Source organism: Pygoscelis adeliae, unplaced genomic scaffold, assembly GCF_000699105.1.
Source record: "Pygoscelis adeliae isolate BGI_AS28 unplaced genomic scaffold, ASM69910v1 Scaffold101, whole genome shotgun sequence".
Lineage (NCBI taxonomy): Eukaryota > Metazoa > Chordata > Aves > Sphenisciformes > Spheniscidae > Pygoscelis > Pygoscelis adeliae.
In genome coordinates this window covers 7,074,971-7,096,539 of record NW_008824238.1, presented here as the reverse complement: position 1 = coordinate 7,096,539, position 21,569 = coordinate 7,074,971, and the positions used below count along the sequence as shown (strand labels likewise).

The window sequence follows — 21,569 nt, the reverse complement described above, 5'->3', positions numbered from 1 at the left end:
GAAATAAAATAGTAAAATACTTCTTACCATACAGACTGCATTATTTGTATTCAAGCTTTAGAATTTATTGTATGTATTTACCACATAGCATTACTACTGTATTTAACTGGGGGGAGAAAGAAGAAAACAAAGTGGGTTGGTTTTTTTTAAAGTACTATTTCTCTCACCTGTGTTGGCACTCCAGGTCTCAAAGACAGATTCATATTGGAGACACTGCTGATCTGATTTATCAGTGGCTGCCGATTCTAAAGAAAAAACAACCACAACACCAAAACCCAAAAGTTTTTAGAAGAAAAACAAGAAAACAGAAATTTTACATACAGAGGTATATACACCTACTTCCTGATCAGTTGGTTTGAGGACCTAGTTTTACATATTCAAGCAGGGACTAGTTTTCCTGCTCAAGTCCTATTATCATTCACAGAATCCTGTTTCCTAAGGAGATAATGCACCATACAAATAACAACACAGGCATTAAGCTGTTTACCAAACATGCTGCCTTTACAGTTCCTGTCCTTTTTGAGTTTGGGACCGGATTGTTGAGGTTTACTCTGAATTAGACCCTATCCTGACGTTTAAAGGCAGAAATGATCTTTCCTCCTCCACTAGAAAAACATTAATCTTATTTATAGTACTACGAACCTATATATTTAAAAATGAACAAGAAACAACAACTTAAGATGATCCTGAAAAGTAAACCAAGGCCAAGGAAAAAGAAGGAGCATTTAGATTGCTGGAAGAGTCAAGATATAACAAACAGAAAAAGACTTATATAACAAAAAGCACCACTGTAGCCTTGCTCAAAGAATTAGTGAGACCTAGGCTTAAATACTAGGCACATTCTTGCACATATTATAGAAAGCATAACGGAAAGATGCAAAAAAAGATCAAAAAAGAGAATGCACAACGTTCTGTCTCGGCAAGCCTATTATGGCTAGTGTTTTTAGTTTAAAAGTGGAATTAGGCTATAATAAAAGAGGGTACACACTTAAGACCCGGTCTATTCAGAGCAAGCTGACAGTCAGTAGGCCCCGCCTAGGAGAGGCGCCTGCACCAGCGTGAAACCGGGCACGGAAGGGGATGTTGTACCTGCTGTGCCTGGAGCCTGTGCTGCAGCTGGAGCCGCAGCTGGTTTGGCTGGTTCTGCACGATGCCGGCGGGCCGGAGGCCGGGCCGGGGCTGCATGCGCAGGGCTGCGTACCCCGGGCGCTGCCCCATGGGGTGGAAGCTCGGGTCCTGCATGGGCGCGTAGCTGCCCTGTGCCATCTGAGCCTGCGCCGCGTACTGCTGGGAGAACACCGGAGCCTTCTGCTCCATCAGGATGCTCGACTCCTGGCTGGGGAAGGTCTCTGCATCGACAGCTTGGCTCTGCAGAAATACATGAACACAGAAAGAGTCGGCGGGACACGGCTTTTCACAGGTTTATACGAGACTAATACAGCCACCCTGCAAAACCAACCTTCTAGGCTGTGAATGTTTTTAAACGGAAAGTTACATTAATTTTCTTTACCTAAATATATATCTTAAAAATAAAGAGAATTGTATTTTTGAGTGTCAAAAGAGATTCATGGAGACAAATTCCTCCCCTCTTTTCCTTTCCTTTTTTTTTAAAACAAAGACCCACAACCTTTGTCACGTTCTTAACATAGCCATTGTATCATTCTGCTAATGAATAAAAACCTGAAATGGCAAATGCTCTATGAAAATCTGTAAATTAAGTGATGCCGGCATATTTTTGCCATTGAATCCGAGATAAATTCAAACACGTTACAAACGAATAAGGATAAGAAAGTAGATTTTTATCAGTATCTTTAAAGAAAATAATGACTTCAAATAAAGATGCCTGAAACTATTACAGAAGCTAATGTGAACAGAGTGCCTAATTCTTTCAGGACACTTTTGCACAAACTGATTATCCATTAGCATAAAAAAGCTAACACAATTCTAAACTCCATTCTAGATAGTCCCCTAATATTTGCTCTAGCCAGAATAATTTTATAGCTTATTCCACACTGACCTTGGAAATCAAGTTAATTTAAATTTCAGTGCCCTCATGAAAGAAAGACTTTAAGCTCCTATAAAATATTTGATGGATATTTTAAAAACATGTTCTAAAATGCAAGAGTTCTCTTATCTGCAAAATTCTTTAACTGTTTCCACCAGGATATTAAATAAAATTAATATTTACCACTTAGTTTGAAATAAAACATTATTCATATTTTTTTGGTGGTGGTATTCTAAAAGCTATGTCATATTGCATGAAAGTTTGACAGTGCAAAATTGAAGTTCACCAATAAATTGTATCTCCAGCTTAACACCTCACTGAGTTCTGTGTTGTACCAAATGGGCTTGAAGATAGTTTTCTCATGTCCAAAGCAGGATTTCATTGGTCCTATTTCATATCTAAAATGCAGAGCTAGTTCAGAAGTTATGCTCAGGATGCTGATGAGTGCTGGGAAATTAAATAGGTATTCTAGGCTTGTCTGAGAATATTAAATCATTATAGAGACACGTACAGCTGTTTCTGGAAATACAATTTTGATGCCAGAAACATCAAGCGCTAACTTTTCCCGTCCAATTATTTTTTTTTTACCACACTTTTTTGCACCATATGAGACTGAAATGGACAAGAACCAACTGGAAGCTAATAAAAAAATAACTGTGGGGAGAAAAACAGATGAAAAAGAATAGAACAGATTCATGCTGCAAAGTTTAGGAAGCATGTTTGTAATTTTAAAAAAATTTACAGTTTTAAGTGCTTGGAATGAAATCAGCTGCTTCAGGTGAAACTCGTCCCTTAACACACATTAATCAATTAAGGGAAAAACTACGGGTGAAATTACACATTACAGATTTGCTCATCCAAAAGCTTGTTGCCCCCATCACACAAAGGTCTTGATCTTGCTCCTCTGCTCCTAGGTCTTCATATTATTTTTTTCTTCTTTCCTATACCCTGTTGCTGGCCGCGATCTTACCTTTCTCCCGTACAGTTGTTCCTCTGACCACCAGATAAGCAGAAGCCTGTTAATTTTTTTGGTTTCGTTCAGGTTAGTTGCATAAGTGGCTCAGCACAGGTCAGAAGAAGGAGAGCTAGGTGAGGGTGGCAGGGAAGAGGAAGGAACACTAAACCTGGGGCTGAAGGAAGCTTTTCAGGTGACACTGAGCTGTTAGATGGACTCCCACCAAAATAAGTAACCCCACCCTAGCTTGCAAGAAGTGTTTTATAATTCCCTTCTTCAACGCACATTTTACCTCCACCTTGACAACATATCCTTTAAATGCAATACCTAAAACATGCAACGCAATGTCCAGTATACCTGGCTAACTAGTTCTGGTATTCCTAGAGCCCTGTCGATTTCTTCTAAACCATCAAAATTCCTTAATGCCATGTAAAGCTGATCCAGGAGAGCACCCTCATCACTTGGTGACTCTGATGAAGGATGATTACACAAGAGATCATCTGGTGAGCTGCCAAACGGTTGCCTGTGAAAACATGAACACAGTGTTGGTAAACAGCTGCTGAAAAACAAGAAATAATATCAGAGGATTAGTACTCAAATTGAACTAACAAGTGGAGACAGAAATTATTGTAATCCCTGCCAATTTTGTTTAGAAAACTATTCTGGATGGAAGTTATGCTACCCAAAGAAATAACTAAATAGTGTGATTAATGCCTGTCAAGACCCTACAAGCACGGTGTATCCGACAAGTAAGCAAGCACGCCAAAGGTAAGCCTGAGTGCTGATTTCATATTACAGGGTCAACAGAGGAACAGAGAAGTCGGTATAGAATGTAGTCACTGAACACAGAAGGTTAAATAATTTTTTTTTAAACTAATTGTAACTTTGAATTTTAGACGTTAGATTAAGTATACTGTTCACAAGTAGAAGAACTCATTTCCATAGACACTCTTCCTAACTGGTTTTCTATCAGACTAAGCAAGCCGAAGAGGTCACAGAAGGGTCCGAGGATTGTCTGAGCTCGCACAAACCAAACATCTGGAAGAGCTGTCCAGAAGCATGAGGGAGCAGGGAGAAAAGGACATTCCCCTTTTTGTCTGCAGCTAAACACTGCATCAGCTCAACCCATCTTATGGAATTGCACACTTGGGTACCAGTTTATGCACTTGGTTATGTGCCTCCAAGGCGTGTCAGCAAGAATTTGGATACTGTCAGGCAGAGTGTGCTGGCTCTATAAATCCTGCTTACCTCACCCCTGAATTTGTATGCAAAGCACACTCACAGTTACAAAGGCAGAATAAAGGTTTATTCCAAACCCAAAGGACAAAACTTACTGAGAAACAAACTAAATCTGAAATAACACCTTATCTGCAGCCAAATGACATTTTTGTTTTGTAGTTCACACACAAGCCCTACTTCACGCACAATACTACAAGACTACAATAGAAAATATAAAGAGCAAAGCATTCTGCAAGCAAGGGCAGCTTCTATATGCACATTGTGGCAGAAATCTCATCCCAGATAATTACTCAGAGACAACAAAAGCTGTCACACATGGAGGCAGGAAACAGCACTATATATGAACCCTTTTTACATGTCTGTTTGGAAAAACAAAGAAACATGTTTGTGTATTTAGTTTCCATAATGAGATATATGGTTGCCATGGAAGTCTAATCTCTATGTCAAAGCTAAGCAGAAGGAAAGAGCTGCATCGTCAGGCTATACACCTAAAAACCCAAAGGATGGCAAGCAGGAAAATTAACAAAAACATATTCTTTTTAATTAGATCCTGGACTGTAAAAAATAAAAATGAAGATATATATGATGTACATCACAAAGTATTAATCAATCTCATATATAGAGAAGTTTCTATAACTCTCTCAGATGGAATTATAAATCAGTAAAAGGGAAGAGCGAGAAAAAAAATCATTTGAATCAAATTGCTTGCAAACTTTAAAGATGGCTTATAAGAAGGGATCTATGATTTGGAAAAAACAATTGATGGGGCTAGTTGAAAAACCTCCCTCAAATTGTAAATGGGCATGAATACATATGGTAAGAAAAAGCTTAAAACATTTATCAAATTCTGTATGTTAAACAATGAAAATTACTTTGGTTTTTTCCCCATTTCTTTTATATAACACCATGCTAATGTTTAATTTTTCTCTAAAAGAATTATTTTTACTCACGATTTAACTTTTATCAAATTTAATACTCACGATGACAATCAGATTATGAAAATACAAATCCCAGGGATTAATAAAATAAGAAATGGCAGCACCAAACAATTCATCATCTCTGTTTGGGTGTAAATGATCAAAATATGATTACTTTCAGATGCAACGCAATGGGAATTTTTTTCACCATCTTCAGCTACAAGGAAATTATGAGAAATGCAAAGGTAACAAAATGGAATAATTATCTGCCTGGCTTGCTGACCAAATATGGCCCTGTATTTTATTTTACGGTGCCATTTTTAAAGTGAATAATTAATTTATGCAAATAGTGCTTTTGGCATATGGACACCATAACTGGGGGATAATTAGCACCAGGAAACATCTTGAAAGGAATGAAAAAGTTAGAAAAGTAACAGAGAAAATGCCACACTTAAATTTACAGATAATATTTTCGGACATCCTTTCATAATGAAAATTAAGAGAATGTAGTCAGAAGATTAATCTTTCTTCAAACACAATTTTTTCCAACTGCTTCCTCTTCATGTTCTTTTCAGCACTCCTCCCATTTACTACTGAAAAAATATCCCAACTCATGCAATTCAAAATATTTCAACATTTCTCCTTTATCTGTCCATTTTGTATCACTTATACAGTCCAAATATATATATATAGTTTCTGTAATTTAAGCGGCAATTTTTTTGGGGAAGACATGCCTTTTTTTACAGAAGTGTAAATTGCTTTTCATAATTACGGCATTATTTAAAAGTCTTAATAATGAACAAAGTTAATAGATTACATATGAGTTAATAACTTGTGATCAAACTGTGGTTCTGGATACCCAAGAAAGAGCTAACTTCAGGGAAGAGGCAGCCTCCGTTTCACTTCATCTTTCCTTCCTCACCTTTTACAGAATTTAGGTCAATTAAAAAACCCCAAACAAAACAGAAATTAACGATGTCCTGCACTACTTAAAACGCTGCCCCGTTGCAGGAGAAGACAGCTACGTTCTAACTACTTTGTATAACTACAAAGGCTCTGGCATTTTTCCACATTTAGTGTTAAATATAATTGTTAACAATAAAACCAGCAAAACCAGACAGAATCATGCCCATAATAATGCTCGAGAGGTGAAAATGGTGCTACTACGCAACGCACTGGCAGCATTCACTGTGATACAGAACTTCCAATTCTTCCAACACATTAAATGGCAAAGAGAGCATTTATAAGTAGTACTGGAACATGTATACATTGCACGAGTATAAAATACTATAAGCATTAAACTGATATACATTTGGTGAGTATTTTACGTAGGGCTTTGTTTCAATGAGGCGTATAAAATACGGGCCTGTAAAATCTCTCCATGTTTTGATGCGACGGTAAGACTCACCTGTTCTGACTACCAAAAGTTGCCTGATCTATAGGCAAGATGCTGTCCGGCCATGGTGCAGTCTGATTCGGAGGCGCCTGCTGTTGGCTATACTGAGGTCCTCCTATGTTCATCTCCAGTTCGGATGGCCCTAATCAAGGAAAAATAACCACGTAACTTTTGTGAAAAGAATCTACTTTCATGTTAATTCTTTCCATTGAATTATCTATGTTACAGTAAAAGCAAACAAAAACATTAAGACTTCAGCAGCATTACACTTAAAAGCATCATGAATTTTTTGTTTAAAATTGCTTTTAAAATTTGAGAAAATAACATGAGAACTCGAAAGTGGTTCAAAACCACAAAACAGCAGACATGACACCACAGATGCAAAAAATTAGTAAGATAAGCATAAAAAATAGACAGCATATAGAGTCAACATAATAATGTACTTGCTTTAAAAGTGACCAAGAACAATTATAATGTTCCCAGCATTTCCTCTTAAAAAAACCCCACAGTCTTTAATAAACAAGAGCAACTTCATATCCTCTTTCTTTGGCCACACCACTGTGGAGCTACAGAGTAGCAGGAATTGTTCATATCAATATATGCGCTAAAAGTTAGTGTTTTACACACCTTCCTTCCCACTTCCACAGGAAACTTTCACTGTCGAATATGGTTTTCATCAAAACTATAATTGAAGTGAGTCTTTTTTTTTTCTTTGTTTTTTCTGCTTCATCTTTGACAATTCAGCATATGCCAAAAAGCACAACTCCGCACGCGCCTTGACTTACCCATATTCATGACCTGAGATGGAAGCATCTGCCTTGGGCCAGGCTGGTTGCTGGGTCTCAAGGGGATACTGGCCGTGGGGTTGCGGATCATGCCTGCTTGCACCGGCCTGTTCATGGCACTAGCTGTGGGCGCGCAGGTCACCCTCACAGCAGGAGCCTGGCTTCCCCAATCTCCAGACGTCATGGCAGGCCGAGGGGCATTGCCACCGATCATTCCTGCACAAAAGCCAAACAGACTTAAGTGCTGGCACATGATTCAGCTTTAGCATTACAACTGCCTGATGAGCTACATTTTTAGCAATGAAAATGCAGTAGTTTCACTCAAACCACATTGTACCACAACTGCCCGTCCAGATGTGCAAAGCTACAGAATGATGCCTTACGCTGCTTAGTCAAGGGACTGGAGACTATTATACATTTTACATGAGGAAGATCCTTTTATCATTTCCGAAACGCTGTTCAGAGTAAGTGTTCCCACATGTAGTCTGCAACAGGTGCCGAGGGTGTGTGGATAGCCCTAACTTCCTTCCTCAGGAAATGAATCACGTTTGCTGATGTGTGTGTCAGTGCTTTACTTTCCAAGTGCTAAGTGAGAATGAAGACTTGAGTAACAACATGTTATCGCTACACACGCTTACAAATTAGAAGGATTAAATTTAAATTCGCATTCTGCAAACATCTTTTGGCAAGTCCTTTCGTTCAGAACCTAGAGCCTTCTTAGCTTCAAGGCTCACCCAGATAATTTCAAACCAATATACGGTGCAGGGAAATTACTCACAGGAACTTTCCGATAGATGCTGAAGTTCATTACCGTTATTTTAGGGGAAGTCCTCCTACATCTACTGTAAACAACTGATACAGTTTATTTACACTTGGAATATATAGAGTACTACACTCTGACAGTAGTCAAAAAAACCCAACCAAACCCCAACACAAAAACCCCCAAAACCCAAAGGCGTGCATTCATAGTATTTATACATTTCAATTTTATACAGTCAAGAGAGCAGATAAAACACTGGTTTCAGATTGGACTGCTGGTCTCTCCAATTGCATTTTGCAACATCCTTAAAGAAATACTAAAAGCCACACAAATAATTATTACTTGTCAGTTCAGTTATTTGGTGATATATAACCAAGGAGAAAAACCGTCTGAAGAGGGTCATTGTTTCAGCTGCTGTACAAAATTTGCTTCAGTGTTACATCCTCAGGTTTGTTCTATTTGCGTACATATTCTATCAGCTGAATTATGTGGTGTGCTACAGCAAACGGCAGGAACACAGATAATACTCTCCAGCTTGTATACGTAAGATGAGTAACATCCTCTAATATGTATACAGAACATGAAAGTAACAGGACACTTGAAAGACTACAAGTTGACCTCTAAACTGCTTAAATAGGATATTTCAGTGTCTGGCAGCATGTCTTTTGTAATACTGATGCAAACTAAATATAAAATTTTGACAGTGAATATAGCCAGCTGCAAGGACTTACAATACCCATTTATTTACTCAGAGTTCTTACTGGTTGTTGCACACTTGGACAGTCTCAGACTACGTACTAGTTGAAATAAGTCAATCAGCCAGACTTGTCTCGTGAAACCCCCTATGGTATCTTTGTACAATATTAAGGCAACATGAAGAAATCAATGCACCACAGATCAGGCATAATCCACGACAAGAGGTAATACCACTGCAACATCTGATGGTTCCCAAAAAGTTTATGTTTCAGAAAATGATGAACACATTAGCATTTCTTTAATTTAAAATGAGAACTAAGGCTAATAAATAAAGGATAACTGAGGGCAAAACCAAGGTCTGTAGAGATACACATCATAAGGGCAACGGTATTGCCCACAATTTTGTTTTGAAAGAACTACCTCTGCAGAGAAGTGGTTCATTTGTTTGCTTTTTTGAGGCAGAAAGATCGGATCTTTACCTATCTAAGCCTCAGCTAAATCTGGAACGTTGATGTGAACAGACGCTAACTGCTAATACAATGTGTTCATCTAGACCTTTTCAGGTAGGTGAAAAGCAGTGCCTAAAGAGCAGGACCAAAAATATGCAGAAACAGAAGTCCAAAATAAATATGCCAATACATAACAGCCCATGAAACATGATTTTTTCCAGACTTTTTGGAAAGTACTTGAAATAACCTGTACTTGTAATAACCCCAACATTGTTATACATGCTATAGTCTGTTACTCAAGAGTATTTAGAAAACATGGAAAGTCATCTTACCTGTGCTACTGTTGCCTAAAGTTCCTTGACTTCCTATCATCCCTTCATTCCTGCCCATCAGTCCCGGCTGAGGTATCACTGAATAGGGGCTACTCGTTCTTATGGGTGGGAAAGTTCCTGCACCTGTTGGGTTCTGCAGTGTGATGTCAAGTGGTAAATTCTGGTTTGGTAATAACCTGCCCAGTTGCCCTGCTCGTGGGTTATTAAAAGCTAGACAGGAGGAGCAAAGAAAAAAGCAAAGTTACAAGAATGGAAACTTTACTTGTTAAAAAAAAAAAGAAAAAAAAAGAACCCAAACACACTTCAAGCTGCATAATTTACCCACTCCATATCTGTCTGAGAAACATCCCTTCTTGACATTTTTATGTAAATTTCAAAATGGAACATTCTGACACTAAAACAGATATGACTTATATTTTTAAAACTTTAAATGATGCAACTTAACTTACAGAAGAGCCACTACAGCAAAATATACCACTATGTGATGTGCATACTACTGCCAATTCATCTTATACCTAGTAGGACTGTAATTGCATGCAGATGTCATCCTGAGGCAGATTGTTAAGGATTATCTCAGTTTTGAAAGTTTTCCAGCATAAGCTGTGCCCCTGAAGAAGTTACCAAAATTAAGGACAGATTGAGCCAATATTGGACCCTGTAGTCCCATTTCTACATCTCCCTCCTCAATTTTTTTTACATTTTTGTCATTAATAAAAATAAATACTTCCATGATTCAGCAACAACAAGTAAGTAGTCCGAATTAGAGCTGTGACACCATAATATTCTGGTAAACAGACCCATGCCTGATGGTTACTGTCACCTTTATATAACTATTTTCTTCTGTGGAGGTGTTTTGTGCTCTTAAAATCAGCCTCTGCAAAGAAAACTGCAGACTGTCTCAGAAAAGCGAGCTTCAGACCTTGACCAGCAAGCATCTGGGTCAGCTGGTGTTTGGGCAATGTTCCAACGCCTGAAAGCATCCCCTATGTGCACAACTACTTCTCAAACATGAATCGAACACTGACCTTGTGCCTATGATTCCATTTCCAATCATACCAACAAAATACATACAAATAAATTAACCATTTTTGTGAAATTATTATTTGCAATACTTCCTGATAGCTTCCCCTAGGAGAGCCTCTGATATTACGGCATCCTTAAAGCGACTTCTGCATTTTTATATTCACCACATTACAAAGAAGTTAAAGAACTTCTTTCTTATTTTAGATCAAAGTAGTGATACTTTTGAATTTGAGAACTTAGATGAGGTTTATTAAGCTTGTTAAAAAGTACAGAAACATCTTATTACAAAGGTCTCTGACTTTTCTTCTTACTTTATAAAACCAGACTGCAGGAACTCATTGTATTTCTTTCTTTTTTTAATACAGTTCTCTGCCAGGTGGATTTGCTTATATGTGTGTATAGGAAATATATCACATCACATACACCTAATTCCTAACCACGAGATCAAAAATTTTGTCTTGACTGTCTGTTCAAACAAGCAAACAAAACTTACTTATGAGACAAAAATGACATTCCCAAGCTTAGGGGCATCATAAAGTCTAAGGATTGAACCAAAACCAAACTTCAGTGACAGTTTCAGAACAGTTTGCCCCAGAAATTTGAAAAATCACATAGATGAGTAAGTTATGAGTAGCTTTGCAGCACCCACTGATCCTACAAAAAGGAAAGCTGGAAATGCAGCACAAATAACATAGTTAATGAGATGTGATGGTGCTGAGATCACATATTCTGTTCTTGGTCAGGGTGGGACTGTCCCCCACACAACAAACTCCAGCAATTTGGCAAATCTAGCAGGTTTCAAGACTTTTTTTTTTTAAAGACAAAAATATTTTAAGTATTTTCATGTAAACCTGTAAAATGAAGGCTGGTTATTTCTTCAGAAAAAAAAAATTAAAAATCCCAAACCTCTTTTGGAATTGTATAGGATTTGACATTCATTCTACATTGCCTTTCTGTGAGCATATGAGCAGCCACTCACTCTTTCTGTGAACCTGTTTTCTGTATGCTCTTCTACTGAAAGCAAGGCAGAAGTTCCCTAGGGGAATCAGGCACAGACACAAGACTGAGCTGGGGGAAAAAGTTTTAGGGTTTTAATTTACATGGGAAACAGGATGCTGCTTTTACAGAACTGCTGCTAACCACCAAGACACTCTCATTTACAATCATACTGTTACTATATCACCGGTAGCTTTGAAAGCAGATTCAAAGCCAGGTTAACTCTGGAAAGCCAAAAGGCTACAGTGGAAGGAACCAGCAGACCTTGCTTCAGAAAGAATATACTATTTCAGATGCACAGAGATTTCCTTCTGACTCATGTGCTGCTGCTGTTGGTACCCCCATACTTACGAAAACGAGTACATTAAATCCAAGCGTCTTTCTCTGAGCAACATTGATAACAAATGATAATTTAAGGATCTGTAGTGGTTTTAATATTAATTTAAACATTAGTATTTATTACTAATAGTAATATTAATATTTACTTAAACATTTCCAAGTAATAATTTGAGTTCATTTGAAAGTGGCACAGTGTTATTTTAGTATCATCAGAATGGCTAAAAATATTATCTAAGCCCTATGTTTTATAAAAAAACCACCAGTGTGCATTTAAGGAAGTAAATAGATGCTGCCATCCTAGCCAACAGGAGAAAAAAACGAAGCAGTGGCTTTTTATTTTCTTCAACATTCGTAGCTGATAAGACTCCTGTCTTGCTCCCTTTCCATTATTCTATGGTGGTAGACCAACATTTCAACACTGATTTGTAAGTTAATTAATAAAGTTAAGGAACACTGTCAGCTGGAAGTGACTCAATTAAAAGCCACAATTTCAAATTAAACTTGGGCATTCCTCTTAATCATACGTCTTTCTATTAATCTTGTGGTTTTAGAAGACTCTCCTTCATGCTTAGAAAAGCCTCTCTCGTCCCTTCTACTCAAAGAGTTGCTGGAAAGGAGCGATCTGCATCAGAACAAAATGCACGCGCTCTCCATGCCAAAGCCCCTGCACCAGCAGCATCACCTGTAACCACAGCAGGGGACGTTTCATTTATTTTGAGGGAACCCCTTAAAACTCCCCAGAGGGCACGGACTTCCAGGGTGCTGAGTGAGTTAGACGTAACCTCCATGTGTCTTTTGAAATGGGACGACTGCAGATGGCGCTATGTCATCACGCAAGACCGGACCAGGACAAGGAGCTGCCCGGTTCCTCCCCGGCCGACCCAGGGGCACCATGACTGCCGCTTTGGGGGTTTGCAAGCCTTGCCTACACGCGCACGGAAGGCGGACTCACTGCTCTGTGAAATCCTCATTGCTGGTTTCTGGGTGGCCACAGCCGCGCCAGGGCTGCTGTCACTGGTGAGCTGCATGAGGTCATTGATGATGGCTTGCTTGTCGACTGAGCCTGCTGGCGCGCCTGGGCGGCTATCTGGGAAAAGCTGCGGTAACTGGCTGTTCTGCAGGTCATCCAGAATCTCCTCCAAGTTATCCAACTCACTGCCTGGCTGCAATAAAAAAAACACAAACCACAGTGCACGTCGCTGCTCACCTGCTGTCGGCATCCTGCTCGCGCAGAGCCAGGCAGCCCGCGTTACTGTTACGCCTGCACCGGCTTCGGACACTTCCTGCAAGAAGCCCAATGTGGAGGAAGCTCACAAAGCTGTCGAAAAGGGACGGTGCAGGCTTCCCAGGGCTCCTCTGCCTTGCATTTGGGGAGCCCGGTGTGGCACTGGCACCCCTTCAAAACCCTGGCATCGGGACGTACAAACAGCCACATGATCTGCACCTCGGGCAAAGCGGAGATTCTCCCTGTGCACTCTGTGACCGGTGCAGACAGCAGGGATAATTTGGCAGGGGAAGAGATCCAACAGTGATGAAGATGGGGGTTTATGTAGGTATAACCAATATTCCTTTCAGCCCAGTCATATTTCTAGTCTCTTTATGACTTGATTAAAAGCATACGATGGAAAAGTTGCTTCATGGCTAAAACAATTCCCCATACGCATTTTCTTTGTGACATTCAAAACCTTAACACTGAATAACTCTATATAAGTTAACTGGCAAGAAATACACATTTCAATGAAGTTCTACAAATTAAAATCTGTCAACTAGTTACTAGATTTAGGAATTTATTTTGCTCACAACTTCCCAAATCCGTGAAAATAACTTCTCTACAGTAAGAAAAAAAAGAGAAATCTAGTTACATGCAATTCAGTAGAAACTTACCATGAAATAAAGATGGGAAAAAAATTAAGTTCATTCTGTATTACCATAAATACTGACCTGCATGTTTTTCTTAAAAACGTTGATTTTCACCAGTCTTTTTTTTTTGGTCTGTCTATAAACCCTCAGAATTAAAATCTTTTTCTGACTGAAATTTGGAAATTATTACAAGTATATTCTCCACTCCTAAACCTTTAAATAGGATAAAACTCTTTTGGGTAATAATTACCAGCTGGCAGTCCAGTCTCAGTTACCACCAAGTTGCACAGGAAACTTTTCATGACATTATTTATAACAAAAACCTACTCAAAATCAGCACCTTCATTAGGAAATGTGCAATGACGGAAGAGAGGCAGAGAGTGAGCAGCCAGCCGTGAAGGATGGGGAACCGAGAAATAACATGACAAACATGCACACAACTGAAATACAATTCTTCCTGTTCTTTTTTTTTTCTTGTCCTACCACCACATCGTGAACACGTTACTTACTGAGAGCAAGCTTATGCCACAGATCACAGGATAATGTAGAAATACCTGAGATGGCTTTAAACTACCTACTGAGGCTCTCACAACCTAGCTAGGAAGCACTGCACATTAGTCTGTACTAAACTCCTGTTGCCACAGCTAACCTGCTCCTCGGAAGCCCAGCTATATTTTTCGAAGGCAGCTAAGATACCTCGAGGTTATATCTCTATATACCTTTTTTTGATGATTGACTGCAGATAAACACGGTATTACTCTTTACTCCTTCCACATCACCTCCTAGTCTTACAGATCGGAATATATGGTGCAAAAGAGGAAGGAGTTGACTCCGTTAAAAGGCAGCATGTGGGGTGATCTGGACGCTGGTGTTATTGGCAAAATGGTAGGAAATCACAAAATCAGAGGACTGGAAGAAATTTAAAGCCTCAAGGCAAAATCAGTGTATGCCATTCCCTACAGAAGTTCATATAGCTTCTTGTTAAAGACATCCAGTAACAGAAAATCCACAGCTTCCCCAGGGAATTTGTTTTAGCACTGCCATCCTTACTATTAGAGGTTTTTTCGTCAGTGTCAATGCAAAGTCTCCCTCACAGAAAGTTAGGCCCTTCCTTCCTGTTGTATTTTGAATCTGGAGAACAAATTGTGTTCCCCTTTCTTTTTCTAACCTTTTCTGTATTTGAAAACATGTGCCTTTTTGGGTGTTAAGCTCAAGTTAATAAGCAATCTCAACTTGTTGAACTTTCTTCAGCATATAACCTGTTCTCTAGACCTCTCATTACTCTTGTTGCTCCTGTGGACTGTCTTCAGTTGATCCACACTTTTGCTGAAGTGCCGTGTCCAGAACAAGACTTAAGATGAAACCTTACAACTGCTGAGTAAAGCAGAAAATTTACTCTACACATAGTACGCTCTGATGGCATATTCCAGAAAAGCCTGTGATTTTTTTAATTACATAACATTACCGACTCTCACTCATTTTGTGCTCACTGAAACAGAACACAGCTCTGAAAAAGCCCTATCTATCCAGTTGTCCCCTCCTTTAAAAAAAAAAAAATCTGTGATATTATTCTTGACTAATTGTAATAAATAGCACTTGTTCATCCTGAATGTTCTCCTAAGATTTTTCTTCCATATCTCCTGGTTGCAGCTGAATTTGAATTCTGTCCTCCAGTGTATTTGCAGACATTCAAGTGTCGCACACAGCTTTACCAAGCATACGCTCTATTCTCTCACTGGGTCATTTAGGTTAACTAAAACACTGAGCAGCTCTAGATGCTGCACGAGCTCCTGCAGCACCTCCATTTTGATAGTGAATCCTTAAATAACTGCTTTGTGTGTAAGGATTTCCAAACAGCTTCCTACCCACTCACAGCAGTTTCGTCTTGACCATGCATCTCTAATCTGCTTACAAGAATGCCATGCGTAAGAGTGCCAAAGAGCCTTACTCAAACCAAGACACATGGCATACGCTGCTTTTCTTATGCCAAAAAGCCCACTATCCTCTTGCAGAAGGAAAACAGGTTGGTCCGACACTACCTGCTCTTGACAAATCCCCCTGCTGACTCGCTGCCTTCCAGGCACTTACAGGCAGATGGGTGGACACAGCACACCAACAGAAAAGGCAGAGCCAGGAGGAATCAAATGTGATTATAGGAAGCCTAAATCATTGTGCGGACAGGTGATAAGCAGATTCAAAAGGCGCTCCGAGAGACAGTCGTGAGCAATGTTTATAGGAGCCACATTTTAAGCCCTGGGAAATCTGGTACAAGACGACTGCAAGAGCCAGTAGAGGAGACTGATGTAGAGTATCATAAATTATAGAAGGATGATTCAGTACTCTTTGGGGGAATTAAGACATATGGCCTTCATTAAACATATTTGAGACAACAGTGAAGGGAAGTTTTATATGTTGCAGGGGGTTTTTTGTTTGGTTTTGTGCAGGACTTTGCATCTTTTTAAAAATTTTTTTAACGTTCTGGCTACTGCAACTCTTTGTTTAAACATCAGATGTAAAAAAAATAACCAAACCCAAAACACAGACAGAGAAGAACATATATTGATCCAAATGTGTCAGAAAACTGCTTTTAAAGATGCCTTTAATTCCTCTCAGGAAGTGGCAAAGAAAGGCCAAATGCAACAGATGTATTATAACAACACAAATGCATAACCTTCCTTTTTTTTGCTTAACATAATCAATATCAAATATTTTATCTTTATTTTTTGATGAGGGTTCTCAACCGCTGCAAAACCTCCAAAACAGATTTAGAATTAGCACTGAGCTATGATGTTAGCCTAAGTCTTTCCAGATTCACCCTCAAATGGCACCATATATGCAGAAACTAGCATTAAAATATTTATTTGGTTAATTTAATGGGATTTTTCTTTTATTCATATTCTATATTTATTTTGTTAATGGTCTAAATTGAACTTTATGTAAATAGAAGGCACACCCTAACCTCCCTGTAAAACAATTATTTGTCATGAATTAAAAAAAAAATATGGCCGATAAAGTGCTAAGCATCACAAGAAAGTTCTCATGCACATATTTTCACTATCTCTAAGCAATGCAATTACAACAATCTCCATAGAACTGGGACACTAAGTGCCAGAAAACATAAGACAAATTGCACTTAGAAATATTTCTGCATTTGAAAAAGTACCTACTTTCAAAGTACTTATCACCATCATGTAGAGAAAGGTAGATTAAAGTGTTAATTGCTTACTGAAAGGCAGTTACACCTCAACATGAAGTTCAGCCTACAAAAGTTTCTATGTCAAAGTCTAGCTTCCATGGATTGTAAAGGACTGGGTAAGATCCTAAACTCTCTAGAGATCTCTTTTCCACCATGGGCAATGCCCATGGCTTGCACTGAGACCCTGTACTCCAAACTTCATACATGTATACATTGCCTTTAGGAAGACGTATGACAGAGGCATCTGGGCCTTTTTCCATACAACAGGATGTCTTTTGGTGGGGACACAAATTGAAACTATATCTGCCTTATATACAAGCCAAGTTAGCTCATTAGCATTTGACCATAAAAGGTAAACAAAACCAAACCCCTGCTCCAAACTGTCCATAAATTGAAGGATTATAAAAAGAAGGAAAAAGTAAATCAGAAGTGGAATCAATATAGTCTCTTTCCCGTTGTAACTGCATTAAACAAACAATTGGCTAGAAATCCCATTATGGTACCAGGCTGATCTACTACTGACTTCTGGAAACAGAACTCTAGTTGAAAGACGTTTAGGAAATGGAATCCCCATTCTAAGGTTTTGATAGAATTTCGAGAAGAAACCAATGTCCTTCATGAATTTAATGGATTCTGGACATCAAGAAATAGGTTTTTGGAAGATGAGGGGCATGTATAAAAAATGTATTTTAGTATTGGGAAGATACTGGATTCCACATAAAGCAAGAGGACAGCAGAGTTGACAAAGTGTGTGAGGAACACCAGTTTCTGAGTTTTAGGACAAAGAGGTACATGCTTAAGATGATTTCTGGAAAAGCACTGGTGGAGACTGTGGCATTGCAAAGTCCCCGTCAGATAAACAGGCTGTCTATATTGTCTGCTGCCTAAAAAAGAGGAGAGTACACTTATTGAGATAAGGCTTTTACTCTGCACTACGCTAAGTGCTTTCTCAGAGAATAAACCAGTTTAAATTTCTACATCTTAGTTTCTTCAGCTGTAATATGAATATAATAATCCACACCCAATTTTACAGAAGAGTTTTGCAGTGCAAAACAATATGGCTAAACAAAATGTTGCTTTATCAAGGCAATACCTGACATTGTTCAGTGTGTGACATTTCTCTGATGTCCCCCTACACTTTCACGCTCCTTCTCCCGAGCTGTTAGCCAGTCCTTGTCAGATTTGACCATCTGCTGACCACTACATGGGCTGCTCCCAACCAGCAGCAGTGTGTGCTGGCTGCAGCCAGAAGCACAATGAGGGTTTTTTTGAGAGACCGCACGAGCAGTGGAACACAGGGAAAGGAGGGTGCGGGATGAAGTCCCACCAGGGCAGCTCCACGGTAGCTGGTGGACCGGCAGGGAAACGTAGGCTTACTGCTGAGGGATGCCCTATAAAACAAATCTGTAGCAAATCAGGACTCATGTTTCCACTGCCTTCCCTTTTTAATAGTCGAGAACGATACGAGCACTCGTGGCGCTTGATAGCAACAGTCCTGCTACTGCTGGTGCTGTAGGAAAAGCTCCGCTGAGCCTCCCCCCCCAGCAGGTCTCTCTTTCATCCTCTCCCCCACAGCTGCCTTAACTGGAATAGCAATCAGCCTAATAGAGCTTGATAACCATCATCCCACCAAGGAAGGGAAAAAGGTACGGCGGCACTGGAAATATTCTCTGCCATTTGAGAAAGGCTTCCTGTCAGTTGCTGCTCTCTGCAGAAGTGTATGTTTAAACACACTACCTAGAAGACTGCTATTTTTAGTACAGTGGTGCACTTCAAAGCATTTCCTGCTCAGAAAGTCACACCAAAAGTAAAAGGAGAAAACGTAATGGCTCTGCTGCCTCCCAACACCCCGATCCCCCTTGCAGAGGCCATCCCACTGCCGCTCCGCTGAAGTTTCCAGAGAAACTGCACACTCCAGTGACTAATTACTTAAAAATACAACATTCCTCAGGGAGAAGAAGTTTTAAATAAACTGCAAAATAGGTAACACAAGCACACGGCTAATTTTTACATATGGGAGGAAGAAGGGGGGGGAAGGATGCAGGAGGATGGAAGAATTTAGCACAAGAATCTGTGTTCTAGTCTTGTACTAAATAGTTCCAGCTTTGATCTAAATTTAGGCAATGAGCACTTCCTGTGGGAGACCATCTTCCAAAGCTGAAGAGTTTTTGATACTAAATATTTTTAGTGATTTTATAATTGGGGTAAAGTGGTTATTTGTTTAAAGGCCTGGCCTTCAGCTACATAAATGCTTACATTATTTTACATTCCCCACCATTTCCTCTCCTACTCCACATTGGACTTCTCCTGTTTATTCAGTTCCAGGTTTCACTGCATTTTAAGTAGGTTTTAAAACTCTATTTACAACCAATGGGAGCAACAAAAGCCCTTCTGTCATTATCCAGCAGCCTTCCATCACAGCTGCAGGCCTGGCTTCCCCTTACTCGGCGCTGAGGAAGCCTCAGCACTTCAGCCCTTACCACTTTATCACGACTCCCGCACTGCTTCGTGAGTTTCTGAACAGCCCCAACTCCTGGACTTTCCTGTACCTCCGCTTCCCTCTCTCGTGGGAGACAACCTCCGCCTTCAAATTTTAAGAAAAGGCAATACATCCATAGTCCATACTCCAACCCCCTCAAATCCCTCCCCTGACCTCAGAAACACGAAGCCTAAAAATAAAAAATGAATAGACTATTCACTTTACAAAGTTCGTAATATTGGGGACTTGATTTTCAAATGCTTGAGGCAATGCTTGCAGACACTGAAGTCTTTCTTTAGAGTCAGTCTTATAGTTATGTGTTTACATTTAGGGTGAGATGCAACTTGCCTATCTTTAGTCATGAAAAAGTAAGGCAGCTAGTTTAAACTAGCCATCTAGGCTACAACTATTCAATGGGAACATCACTAGAGAGCAGTTTATCTTCTCTGTTTTAGACACACATTAGAATAAGATAAAAAAAAATCCTGGAGTGTGTTTCTATTTTTCGATTAATGATAAAAGGAGCTCGTAGGACTACCTTGGACTGGACAGCTAACTTCTAGAGGGGACAAAACCTGCTCTTTGTGACTGGGTTCACAGGCCTAGTTGTTTCTTCTCTACTCCACAGAGATCACGAAAAAGGAAATTTTAATTCTTTTAGAAATTTAATTCTTGGGGAGTAAACCATCTGAAGGCCATGATTTTGATATAGTTAGACAGACATAACTTTTTTGGTGATTACCAAATTCTACGTTCTTGTCCAGTATCAAATACTGAGGAATCTCCGAAGAATCTCTGCCTTCAATCCAATATGGACTTCAATGTGTAGGATCTGAACTAGGAATTGAAATCTATTAGATATTTTTACAATAGTTTATTCTTGCCAGTTTAGCTGTGAATTTCTTGATATCTGTGTTTTTCTAGCCTGACAAAGCTTAAGTTCTCACGGAGAATCTAAGCCCTCCCTCTAACAGGCACTACAGAATAGTAGTTGTATTCAGAACTGAACTAACATCCAGGCTTGAGGATTAATCCCTGTAGAAATTAGTGCAATTTGGCTCAGTTTCCCCCTAAAGCATGGGAAGGATTGAAAAACCACAATTGCTTCTACATAATGGCAATAGCTGTCAAATTTTGTTGAAACACAAGAAGTGAAGTAACCTTAGGAGACACTTGGATAACTGAGATTTTAACAGTGCTGCGTCCACACTGTGGTGGCATGTTTGGCCTCCACGTTTTGTGGTTATAACCACTGTTGAATGAACTGTCTACTGGTTAGAGACTGCTGAAAGGGCAAAGCAAAAGAAAAAAATCCAATGCTGTGACTTAGGGCTAAGAAAATGTTGTCTGTCCCTCCTCAGCCTCAAAATACAATATAGAAAATACAAAAAACAATGTATTTATATACACACAATAATAAAAATACAATAGATTCACAAAAATAAACACGCTCAAACCCAGCCTGCACATTAAAAATACACTACATTTTAAAAGTGAAGGATATGGCTGTGAATGAGAGTCATGAACATTTACACAGAGTATGATCTGATCATGATTTACAAACTAAGGCTTCATGCACAGGGCACTGCCTAGGGATCAATGACCAGCTGGGAGAGTTGATAGTGTAGGACAAAGCTAAGGATCATTAACTCCAGCTAGTTATAAACTCCCCAGAAAATGCCTTATACTAAAATTGATATTGTAATTACCCATTTTATAAATAAAATAAACCATCATATTGAACTAGCAAATTGCTTTCGCTGCATCCCTTTTTCTTGCAAAGCTCTGAAAACTGGAGCATTCTGGGTGATGTTAACCCGGTGCTTTTTGAAAGTGAATTCTGCATGAAGGCCAGTGAAATAACACTTTTTAGCATAGGTCCTAACAACATACAGTTTATTAGTATGTTGGGCAGCAGAGCAACAAGCAATGGCACACAGAATGCAAAGAAATTCTGAATGCAAAATTCAATGCAGATAACCTTGCACAGGGAGACATGATCTCTGCACTGAACAATTAATCATCCACGGGAACTTGGGGTTGAATATAAAAACTTTTTAAGTAAAAAAAACCCCAACAACAAAACCCCCCTAACTGGCACAGAAACAAGGGAAGTCTGTTTGCCTTGATTTTAATTCGCTG

At 39.3% G+C, this 21,569-nt stretch overlaps 1 protein-coding gene across 1 annotated transcript in view; it reads right to left on the bottom strand.

The window, feature by feature from the left end:
* NCOA2 (nuclear receptor coactivator 2) overlaps positions 1 to 21,569 on the bottom strand; it is a 189,482-nt gene that overhangs the window by 19,408 nt on the left and 148,505 nt on the right. The window contains 7 exon segments of the mRNA XM_009335040.1: positions 168 to 245; positions 1,090 to 1,368; positions 3,318 to 3,483; positions 6,525 to 6,654; positions 7,298 to 7,513; positions 9,535 to 9,744; positions 12,845 to 13,055. Coding sequence (XP_009333315.1) covers positions 168 to 245; positions 1,090 to 1,368; positions 3,318 to 3,483; positions 6,525 to 6,654; positions 7,298 to 7,513; positions 9,535 to 9,744; positions 12,845 to 13,055 — 1,290 coding nt within the window.